At 43.7% G+C, this 12,015-nt stretch overlaps 1 protein-coding gene across 3 annotated transcripts in view; it reads left to right on the top strand.

Moving 5' to 3' along the window:
* Nucleotides 1–617: 617 nt before the first annotated feature.
* Nucleotides 618–12,015, top strand: part of LBR (lamin B receptor) — a 28,031-nt gene continuing 16,633 nt past the window's right edge. For 2 of the 3 annotated variants that reach the window (XM_059905503.1, XM_059905521.1), the window contains exons 1-6: nucleotides 618–721; nucleotides 5,572–5,750; nucleotides 7,352–7,567; nucleotides 9,970–10,080; nucleotides 10,311–10,503; nucleotides 11,575–11,771. In XM_059905503.1, the coding sequence (XP_059761486.1) occupies nucleotides 5,586–5,750; nucleotides 7,352–7,567; nucleotides 9,970–10,080; nucleotides 10,311–10,503; nucleotides 11,575–11,771 (882 nt within the window). In that variant the 5' untranslated portion in view covers nucleotides 618–721; nucleotides 5,572–5,585. The remainder of the gene's footprint in view (nucleotides 722–5,571; nucleotides 5,751–7,351; nucleotides 7,568–9,969; nucleotides 10,081–10,310; nucleotides 10,504–11,574; nucleotides 11,772–12,015) is intronic. The other variant, XM_059905514.1, reaches the window with a different exon arrangement.

The raw sequence follows: 12,015 nt of genomic DNA on the forward strand, positions 1-12,015 counted from the left end.
CAGGTCAGTTTCTACCGACGTGCAGCCATCGCCAAGACAAAGGAGCCCCAGATTGCCTTCGTAGCCACTGCTTGCCCTGGAGTCTTCTGTTTTTTTTTGTTTTTTTGTTTTTTTTTTTAACACGGTAAGGAGAGCAGCAATAGTGTTTTAGCAAGAAGTACTTTCGGTCTCGGTCAGTTGATCTTTAGTTATCACTATGCAAATTTACTTTATAGCCCTTTTATATCTCCCGCCAAGCCACTTCACACACCAATTTCCCTACTGTGCATCGCCAGACAACTGTGGCGAGTGCCGGGAGGGAAAGGGCGGGGAATGCGCGCGGTCAGCGGGCTACAAGAGCGCCTGGGCGGCTAAGATAAGGCCCGGTCAAATACGCCTTCTGGGCCGCACCAAGGCCAGACCCGCCGGAATCCTCTTCCCCCATCGCGGGCCTTGCCGCGGGGTGGGGCGGGGCGGGGCGGGGCGGACGCGCCATGTCGCAGAACCAATCGACAGCGCCGGGCACTATTCAAAAGGCCGAGGGGCCAATGGGAGCCCTGGGAAACCAGACTGGGGGGCGGGGCGAGGAGAGGGCGGGGCCGGGGAAGCGCGCGCCCGGGCTGCGGGACCGCGGGGCGCGAGAGCGCGAGAGCCGGCAGTGTCGCGCGCGTGGAACCGTCGCCGGGTTTCTGCTCCGCAACTCTCCCGGAGCTGTTCGTGTTCCTGCCGGAGTCCGGAGCAGGTGAGCGCCCGTACCCCCGCCCCGCTCCCCGCGGCGCAGTTTCCGAGGGGCCGGGGGGAGGCCCGCGGGGCGGGCGCGGCGGGTGGGCCGGGGTCCCTGGGCGACGGGCCTGGCGCCGCGGCCTCGCCCTCCCCTCCTCCGAGTCGGTCCGGGCCGCTGCTGGCGAGGCTCAAGGTGCGCCCGGCCCGGCCAGCTGCGGAAATGGAGCTGCGGTTTTAAATTGCAGACGTTTCCCTCCATTTTGGACGCGCCGCGTCGGAGTAAAATGATGTTGGCTGGGGAGGATGTGTGGGTGGGTGACCCAGGGTGGGTGACCCACCCCGGTCCCTTTGTCCCCGTCCTGCAGCACCAGCCCTCCCAAGCCGGCTCCGAGCGCCTTTTGACAGATTAGCGGGTGGCTTGGTGGGCCCTGCTCTCGGGGAGGCGGAAAAGGCGCGGCAGCCTGGCGGACAGGGAAGTGGGGTTGCAAAGTTGCCTTTAATTCTCGCTGGTTGTCACTGGCCTTGAGGGTCCAGGCCGTCTCTGTTCGGCGACTCTCCAGTGCTGGCTGCGCGCGTTGCATTCCCTCGCCCGGTGTTTCCGCACATTCAAGAAACGGGTACTTGGGCAGGTTTGCGTGCTCCAGCTAAAGCTCGATCCTATTTTTTCATCTTTTTAAAGCCTTTAAAAAAATTCTTCGTAATGACACCTTCCGACACTCGCAAGGGACACTTAGCGCTTGATGGCAGAGGGCCTGGTTCCAGGCGGTTCATCAAAATGATTGCACGGTCTGGTCGGGAGTTAGGCTGTGGATACTCAGAACGACCCAGTAGATACATTGGACAGCGCGTGGACAGTGCAAGGGTTCAGCCTGGAGCGAGCGAGCTTGCTCACCTGCTGTGACGGGCATGCACCCGGCCGGAGCCCAGCTAGATCCACGCTCCTGGTCCCAGCCCTCAGGGACCTTGCAAATAAATACGTGCAAATCTGTAATTACACTTTGTAGCAACTGCCGTGGAGGAAAGGTGTGTGTGTGTGTGTGTGTGTATGTGTGCTAATTTAGACTGGGCACCAAGTCCAGTTTAAGTTTAGTTTCTGAGAGCTGTCTAGGGAGAAGGGAAAAGAGTGAGTAGGAGGGGAATTATTGTTACCTTCAGTTCTTTGTATTGCTTAGGGGAAAAGTCGGGCCATGCCACCTCTACAGCCAAGAAGGTGGCGTTTCTTCTGCATCCTGCGACAGGGGCAGGAGGTAGGCCAGGGGTTCCTGTTTGGGTTTTGCCTGGCAGGCCAGCCTTGGGCCCAGGTGTTGAAGAGGGAAGCTGTCAAACTTCATTTGAGCTTCCCTTTCTCTGCCACGTTTAGACTAACTTGGGAAAGTGAGGAAAGATGACCAAAGGCCTCTGTAACACTGCGATCAGCAGAGAATAGCACATTCTGTTGTGCTGATACACAGTAACATATTGGAGCCGATATGTGTGGGGATTCCATTGCCAATTGACACTGAAGTTAGCAAGCATGTGGCTTAATAGAGAAAAGCCTGAGGGTCCCCATGTTTCCACTGCTAATGGGGAATGAAGACATTGTGTTCAGTAAACAAAATCTTTCTTTGCCAACCTACTTGGCTAAAACCTCCCTTCTGAGGGAGGCCTATCCCTGCGTGTTTTGACTCCATCAGGTGAGCATAGTGATGTGCACAAACGTCCTGGGGCTTTTCTGTCCTACCTGGCGAATTTACTCTTGCAGAGTTAGGATGTGATGCACGGTGTGACACTTGTGTGTGGATCTCGTGCAAAGTGGAGGTGCATGTAATGTCGGTGGTTTCACCTTTTGGAACATCTGTGTGTGAGATAGTGGTCTCCTAAGGAGCGTGCTGGTTTGTTCCTATTTTTTTCTTTTTTTCAGCCATTATATGAAAGAGTGTTATCGAGTCCTAATTCCTAATTCTTTTTTTAAAAATGTTTAGAGACCTAACATATCCACCAGCTATCTTAATTTGTTTAACCCCAAATATTTAATTGATAACAGAAAAACTTCTTTGGCACTGACTTGTGTCCAGATTGCACAGATACTGTGTGTGTGGTGTAAATAGGTACAATGGAAAGATGACAATAAATGAATTTTCTGAAAAGGACAGAATCTGCTCAAGGGCCTTTTAAAAAATCTAGGTGGCCCCCAAGTCCTGAGGGCCTGTGTTTCAAAAGTTTATAAAGAGTTGTTTGAAACTCGGATGGCATCTTCACGTAGAAAGATGTAATTGCCTTCTGCCAACCCTGGTTGACCAATGTCAGAGAACTAGTACTAATAGCAGTGGTTTGATTTTAGGGGGTCCGAGGAGAAGGAGGGGGCACGAGAGAAGGAGGGCACATTTCCTTCCTCTTTCTTAGTGTTTGGAGGCTCAGAGCTAAATGTTGAAATAGGCAAAACTTGCTGTTGTCACCTTCCTTTTTTGTGCCCCTCCTCCGGGTCCCAAGGTGTCCACCGCCCTCTGCTTCCCAAGTGCCCCTCACGTGACTCCTCAGCCAGGTGTGACTTCATCCCCAGAGTGTCTGGGGTCCCCCCCAGACCCCCCCAAAGCCCAAACCTTCTCATTACCCCAGTGATGCTATCTCAGGTAGGTTTGGGAAGAAAGCCATCTCTTATACCTAATGTGTAAATGGTCCGACATCCTCTAATCACCACCTGTCTTTGTGTTTTCTTTCATCTACTGACCTAGCTCCTATCTATCTAAGCAAGTGAAGCTTGTGAAGTTTTTTCCTCAGGCGATTAACAGTGAAGAAATGTGGTGCTTGGGAAAGACTTTTTCTCAGGAGGGGCGTGGTAATCTTTCTCCTTTCTTAACTCTGGAGAGTCTTCAGAAGTTCTCAAGCATTGTTTTTGTTGACAGGAGCTGGGTGAGGAATGTATCTTTATACGCCCAGAGGATATTTCGGGAATTGCTTAGTCGGTGGGATGAGGGTGATGTAGGGAGAGATTTTTCTGTCGTACTGTCTGCTTCTTAGACGAGGCCCAGCTAGTTCAGTTGGTGTTGCAGCTGTCGGCAGGTGCTGGTTTTGTCCTGTGGAAATGTGAACCTGCTGGTCCAAGGAGGGAGAAATATTACTACCTAAGAGCTTGAAGCACCCAGCAATCAGTTGATGTTTGAAAAACAGGCCTCATTGTAAGTGGCAATTCCTGCAGATTGCTTGTGGCTTCTTAGAGTGTTGTTTTTATACCAGGCTTCATGGGCCATGTTTTGGTTCAATGGAGAAGAAGGTTACAACTGGGGATTGATGTCTGCTGTAGGCTTTTGAAAAAAGAGCTAGGATGCTGGCCCAGGTATGTGGTTGGCAGTTACTTGGTGTGCATTTGAGACTTCAGCTGTAAGACTTGAAAGCTTGGTGAAAACCCCAAATTTGCTATTCATTTTAGATTTGGAGTTATAATTTTCTCCCTGTTGGTTGGTTATAGCAATGCTAATTACACAGCCTTGCTTTTCCCAGTCTGTTGCATAGTTTACTGTTTTTAATAAAGGTAATTTGTTAAAAATTAGATAATACATCTTTAAAGCCTTTGTAAGACTACAGTCATCCCCCCTTATCCGCAGTTTCACTTTCTGAGGTGGTCACCTGCAGTCCAATAATATTAAATGGAGAATTCCAGAAATAAATAGTTCATAAGTTTTAAATTGTGTGTCACTCTGTGTAGCGGGATGAAATCTTGGGCTGTCCCTCTCCGTCCAGCCTGGGATGTGAATCTTGCCTTTGTCCAGCGCATCTTGCCCGTTAGTCACTTAGTAGCCATCTCGGTTATCAGATCAGCTGTCTGAGGTATCACAGTGCTTGTGTTCCAATGACCCTTATTTTACTTAATAATGGCCCCGAAGCACAAGAGTAGTGATGCTGGCAACTCAGATATGCCAAAGCCGTGAAGTGCTTCCTTTAAGCGAAAAGGTGAACATTCTTGGCTTAATAGGGAAAGAAAAAAAATCCTATGCTGAGGTTGCTAAGACCTATGGTAAGAACGAATCTTCTATCTGTGAAATTGTGAAGAAAGAAACAGAAATTCATGCTAGTTTCGCTGTTGTACCTCAAACTGCAAAAGTTACGGCCGCAGTGCATGGTTAAGTGCTTAGTTAAGATGGAAAAGGCATTAAATTTGTGCCTTTAAGATATTTTGAGAGAGAGACCGACCACATTCATATAACTTTTATTAAAGTATATTGTTATAATTGTTTTATTATTAGTTATTGTTGTTAACCTCTTACGGTGCCTAATTTATAAATTAAACTTTATCATAGGTATGTATGTATAGGAAAAAACACAGTATGTATGAGGCTCTGTACTATCTGTGATTTCAGGCATCCACTAGGGATGCCTGGGGGTCTTAGAATATATCCCTCTCGGATAAGGAGGGGACTACTGTATATGCAAATTTATCAATCAGAAAATGTGTGTCCTTTGTGAGATTGTGCCTTGTTAATTAAAGAAGTATAGTTACTGTAAGCGGGTAGCGTCTTGCATGGTGCAAATCATTTGGAGCCTTTATGTTTTGTCATATTTAATCCTTAGTGTCACTTCCGTGTACAGTGGCTGTATAAAGTGATTCCCAGTGAGATATGGTGTAGCAGAAAGAACAACCTCTATGTCCTGACTCTGCCACTTCATGCCATCTGTTTCTATGCCCTTGAACAAAACAGTTAACATCTTTAAGCTTCAGTTTTCTCACCTTTAAAATAGGAGTTGTTCACCCTCTCCTCTAGAGGCTTTTGTAGCCTGAAAGTCTTGACCAGTTAAACATTTTGGAAAGTTGTATTTTAGTGTTTAATCTATGAAAAAAGACAAATGTAAGTGTGTATGCGCTGACTCTATTTTTTTTTTTTTTTAACTATTCAGACTGATTTTCAAAAATGCCAAGTAGGAAATTTGCCGATGGTGAGGTGGTAAGAGGTCGATGGCCCGGGAGTTCACTTTATTATGAAGTAGAAGTTCTGAGCCATGACAGCAACTCCCAGCTTTACAGCGTAAAATACAAAGATGGAACTGAACTTGAATTGAAAGAGAGTGATATCAAGGTAAGCACTCTTTGGTTTACAGAGCATGTTTATAACAGTTGGAAAAATCACTGTAGGTGTGGTTTTTAAGCTTTAGAGCAGTCAGTTCTGGCTCTTTGCAGACATAGGGTCACTCTCCTGCTTTAGGTCAGATCCTGTTTTTTGGCTTTGGGAATGTATGAATGAGGCACAGTGCCCTGTTGCTAAGAAGCTGTCAGTCTGCTGAAGTCAGACACTTACATCGTCCTCTCCCTGGTTTAATGCACTCTGTCATTCTGTGACAGTTTGTCGTGCGTGGTGTTGGAGCACATCAAGGGTAGGGAAGGGCACTGGGTTTTGGGGAAGGCTTTCAGAGCTGAGTGCTGAGGATAGATAGGGAAAACTCAGGTGATGGGGTGGGGGGGCTTCCACAGCAGACAGCATGCCAAAGGCTTGGGTCGGGGGACACAGACGACCAATGCTGAAAGGGTGTGGTGGGCGAGGGCCAGAGGAGGGGAAAGAAGGAGCCAGAACTGGAGGGGTTTGGGCTTCATCCCAGACACCGAGGATTTAATCAGGAGAGTGACATTAATTAGATTTGAGTCCAAGGCTTCTCAACCTATCTGGTGAGGACCTGAGCTTGCAAATATCTGGTCCATGGTATAGAAGTATTTACGTAACACATCGTAATTACTAGGCAAATGGGGGGAAAAAAAAAAGGTACAAAATAAAAACCCCACTGTCAGATTGAGTAGACATAATATTACTTTGTCAAAATGCTATAAAAATTGCTGCCCACCTCTTCTCAGGTTCATTCCTTGCTGCAGGTCAGTAACAAACAGTTCTTGAGCCTACAGTCTATGGATCACAGTCTGAGTGCTCTAGACCAGGGGTTGGCAACATTTTTGAGTAAAAGGACTTGGAAATATAGTTTGTGTGCTGCAGGAGCAGCTCTGGACATGGCTGTGTCCCAATGCGATTTTATTCATGGACACTGAAATTTGAAGTTCAGATGATTCTCACATGCCACCAAGTTTCATTCTTCTTTTGATTTTGTTTGCAGTCATTTGAGAACTGTAAAACCATTCTTTGCTCCTGTGCCACCCAAAATGGGTGGGAGGGATTTGGGCTGGGAGGTAGTTTGCCTTCCTTAGGTCTAGGTTCCTGGAAATATTGGGAGTAGGTGAGGGCAGGGTAAAACATTGCTAAGTAACCCAGTCTTGGACTCGTTTTCAAGATCTGACCGTGTTTTATTCAGAGTGAAACCGTGAGACGAATTTTCTTGTTATTGTTTGTGTGCTAATTTTTTTTTTTTGTCCTATCATCTCAGTTTTAATCAATGTTATTTGTATCTCTTATATATGTTATTAGGAAAATGTACAGCTGCTTGGTTTAGAACATTCATTTCCTGGCAATACCTTCAAAGAAGAGTTAGGGGTGGAAAGGCTGCTTTGGTCTCAGGAGAGATGGGTCATTACAGCTGAAGTTGTTATTGGCCTCATCTGATGGATGCTCAGATCCCACGAGTTCCCAGGGTGGTTTTAGAGTCACTGGCGCGATCACTGCCGTTGCGGCCCTCTGGCAGTGTGGGTCTGCGTGTGTTATGACTTACGGTGAAGCTCTGCCTTTTCTCCTCCCTCTAGCCTTTAACCTCCTTCAGGCAAAGGAAAAGTGGCTCAACTTCCAGTTCTCCCTCCAGACGCAGAGGGAGCCGCTCCAGGTCGCGCTCCCGATCCCCTGGCCGGCCCCCAAAAGGTTCCCGCCCATCCGTCTCAGCTTCGCACCAGGCTGACATTAAGGAAGCAAAGAAGGAAGCAAGGAAGGAAATGTTGGAAATTAAACTGACTCCGCTGGTATTGGTACGTGTGTTTGGGAGATCTCCAACCTTACACAGTGTTTAATCGGCCCAAATCATGTCTTCCCCTTTATGTGTACTCAAGTGATTTGCAGTTAATAATATTAAAGATTACATTAAAAAATGAATGTTTGGAAGAATAGAAGGTATAATGCTTTTAAATACCATGAAAAAGAACATTTTTAAGTTATGAGTGCAATTTAATATTGTGTTTTTTTTTTTTAAAAAAGCAGTGTTTAAATTTGAAATAGATGTAGATTGAACTGAATAGTTTTTATAGTGAATAAAAGTTCATGTAGAAAATAATGAGACATAACTGTATCTTATAAAAACATATTCTTGCTGTCTTAGTATCATTGTACTTGATTGCTTTCCCTATTCAAAGATGGTACTTACAATGGAATTTACTTTCAGAGTTCAAGGTTGGAAATATTAGGGTGTGCAGAGCCTGGAGGACCTTGCACAATGAATATTTTAGATAGTAGACCAAATTGAAATTATGAATAAACAGAATTGAAGAAAGGTCGTTGTTTATTCTGTTCACTTAATGTTACCTCTTTTCTGAATAAAATGCACACAGATTTTTGATAACCTTAAAAAACTGGATTATTACATAGTGTTTTGTAGTCAGATTTTTAAATTTTAAGATGTTGGGCATAACTTTCTGTGTTGTATTTTCCTGCATCACTTTTGTTGTTGTATGGTATTATTTGGATTTATCATAAATTATATAGAGGTAATGTAATTGTTAGCTCCCTTGTTGATAGACATTTAGCTTTTTTTCTTTCTAAGTTTTCATTATTATAAACAAATATTCTTACACAACATCTGATATAGCCTTAGGATAAATTCTTATAAGTGGAACTGCTCGGTCAGATGGATAGAGCAGATTTGAGGCTTTTCTACATATTGCCAAATTGCTTCAGGGAAGTTGATACCAGTAGGAGTAGGGTATGAATGACCATTTTCTCATTCTGAGTATAATAGTTAATAGGTTTTTTCTCTTTTGTTTTGTTTTTTTTGGCCAGTATGATTCAAAGATTTCAACTCACCATTTTAAGTTGCATTTTGATAATTACTAGTGAGTTTGAACATTCTGTTAGTGGCTCTTTTTACTAGTCAGGTGACTCAAGGTAAGGAACAGATGCTGTGTGCTTTCTGTCACATTTCATTTTTAGCTTTTAGTGACCGTTATATTTTTCACAGTGTAACCTCCTTATAGCCCTGGTGACCCAAGAGCCACAGACTGGCTTTGCTCCTCACCCGTCGAGCCCTAGGCTCACTGTGGACCCATCACTGAGTTGAGGATGGGGTGACGTGTGTGAAAGAATGTACTTAGGCTGCACGTAGCTTTGACATCACATCATCCTTATTCTTTTGGACTCCTAATTGTGATCTTTGCAATACCTTGCCTCACTGTGTGAATACCCTGTCAATTTGCAGTCAGTACAGTTGAGGGTCAGCTGACTAGCTATGTTACAGGATTACATTTGTGGTTGCTGTGGATTACACATTGGACCTTTGAAAAACTGAGAGTGTAGTTTTTAGGTGGGTCCGTTTGCTGCCAAGTGGCTTGTTGGCACTTTGGTAAACTTAAGTATATGTTGAATGCTGTCACTGCTCAGTTAGACTTTGATTTGAACTAGAACTTGATACTATATTAATGCTGTCTTTTGACAGCTGGCCTCCCAAAAGATAAGTCTTTTAAATTAATCTGTCAGTGACTTTAAAGGAGCAAAGTTACCTATTTCAGCCATACATTGCCTGGAAAATGTTTTGTAAGCGAAAGTCCTTCCTCTGTACAGTAAATAAGAAATTCCCTCCACTGCTTGAAGAGAATGACATTCAAGGAAAGAGACTGAATTGAGAAAAGAGACATTAGGGAGAGAAAATGTAAGGTTAAAGAGAAATAAGGCAGATGAAATTCAGAAAGTAGGCAGTTTGTAGGTTACTAGTAATACTCCATAAGTAGCCACTATTTCTTAATTTCCTGTTATTAGCTGTTTGGGGGCAGTGAATGTCTTTTCCTCTTTCTTTTTTTTTTAACCAATTAATGAGCTGATTTACCAATTTTTACTGTATCTGCCTCTCACAGTGAATATTATTAGAGCATTTGTTTTCGAACAGTGAAATTATAAGATTTAGTCTAATTTTGTTTAAAAGATGAAAGATCTTATGTGGAAGCCTCTACTGTAAGAGCCAATCTTTTGAAGATTGGGAAATTCTAATCAATTTTATTCCATTTCATTTTTAACAGAAGTGGGCTGAAATTCTTCAGCATTACGGCTGTGAAAATCTTTGGTTGGTTTTATTGCTTGGTTTTACAATACTGAATTTTTACCATCATGTTCCTTTTTACTAAGTTATCATTCTTATGGTTAAAATGTTTTATATTCTTCAATTTAGAAGCCATTTGGAAATAGCATCAACAGATATAATGGGGAGCCTGAGCACATAGAGAGGAATGACGTACCTCACAAAAACGCGCAGGTACAAAGGGGTTCATTTTCCTCTCAGGTAATTTTTTTCCTTGTTTAAGTGACTTTATCTAAAGAAGCACATTGAAAACCATAATTTTTCTTAGAATCTTTTCTAAGATTCTGTCCTTAAATTAAGACTGAGTATAATTTAACAAATTTATTCTTATTAGTGTATATGGCTATATTAAGATGCTGAATTAGTTAATGTGGTAGCATTAATGAGACTTACTGACTACAGATATTTAATACTTTTTATTTTTTAAATAGGAAAAATTCCCTTTGTCACAAGAGAGTTGTTATATACCTACACAGTATAGCCTTCATCCAAGAAGAGAAGAGGTCAAATTAAAAGAAATAGATTCAAAGGAAGAAAAAATTGTTACAAAAGGATCTACGTCGTTGAGAACCTTTGAAGTGACAGCCACACAGCAGAAGGACTTAGAATTTGGAGGAGTACCTGGTAGGCATCAGAACTGGCCTAGGGAGGGCAGGCAGGGTGGGCAAACGCTAGTCGCTATAAAGTGAGCAGGAAAGGGCTTTCTCTGAGGAGATCTGAAGGCGGCCAGGTAGTGAGCCAGGTCGGAGCCTGGGGAAGAGTTTTCAGTCAGAAGGGACAGCAGGTGCAAAGGCCTGAGTAGGAGCACTTTTGAGGGTTATCATAGAGTAGAAAGGGTGCCATTGTGGCTATGTTTAAAACTTTTAGCAAAGAAGTGCAAAGAAATGATGAAAGGAAGGTTGGTATGACTGTTGTATATAGGAAGGACGGTGAGCTATTCGTGACTGGGAAATCTGCTGATAATCAGATCTCAGTGACAGGGCCTGGCTTGGCAGTAGCACTGGGAATAGGCTGCATGCATCCAGTGGGTGCATGGTGTCTACCCTACCTGTTAGACAGGTTGCTTTTGAGGGTCAAAGATCTGAAGCATTCACAGGCTTGGAGTTATTAAGTGGGTGGAGCTGATGAGGTTTTATGACTTAGTAAAAGAAAGTACTTCTTGGTTAAATGGTTCAAAATCCTGCATGACTTAACCGCTTTGTATTTTGTAAGTTATAACTCTTGGCTAACTGAATCTGTTAAAGATGGTGTCCAGCATCGCTTAAAAGTCTGCGCACATGTAGCGTGAATGTGATAACTATTTTAACTGATAGAAACTTAGGGATATAAAGTTTTTTGTTCTTTAAAGATTAGACCGATAGTTTTTAGATGTTCCAATCTTCAGTTTGCTGGAGTTTCAACATGTTTGCTCCCATAGTGGTTGGATTTTAAATGTTTTAGAGCTTGGTTTCCGAAGTGGAATTTAGCTCATCAGTGCTGGGCATTTGCTGTTTTACTACCTTCACGCCTGTGGTTGCTTTCCCACAGGATGTGACAGGTAGAGTTAAGACTTTCTAATGATGCATTCGAAATTGGTTTCAAACAGCTAGCCAGACTTGAGTTCTGACCTTAGAAATTCAAGTGATTTTTGAAAAAAATAAAATAAAATAACCTGGATTGAAATTAGAGCCTTGAATGTTCACTAATTATTTGCAGGTGTTTTTCTCATCACGCTTGGCCTGCCTGCTTTCCTCTTCCTGTTGCTGTTGATGTGTAAACAGGAAGAGCCCAGTCTTCTGAATTTCCCGCCGCCTCTGCCAGCTTTGTACGATTTATGGGAAACCAGGATATTTGGGGCCTACCTCCTCTGGTTTTTCCTTCAGGCTCTGCTCTACTTACTGCCGATTGGGAAGGTAAGGGTTTGTTTGTGAGGCATATGGTATTATGAGATTTTCTTCCCCTCGCTCCCGTGCTGATATAAAGGCATTTATAGTAGTTTTAAGGTTAAAAGCTGTCCTTGGTCATAACTACCCAAACTTACTTAGTTTTAGTTTGTTAAGCCTTTACTCTTCTATTCTGTAACACATGCTTATTAAGCGAAACTTAAAGAATCTGATTGAGGGTTCTTGTGTAACTTTCCAAACCACATAGAGAAGA

The sequence above is a fragment of the Balaenoptera ricei genome, chromosome 1, assembly GCF_028023285.1.
Source record: "Balaenoptera ricei isolate mBalRic1 chromosome 1, mBalRic1.hap2, whole genome shotgun sequence".
Lineage (NCBI taxonomy): Eukaryota > Metazoa > Chordata > Mammalia > Artiodactyla > Balaenopteridae > Balaenoptera > Balaenoptera ricei.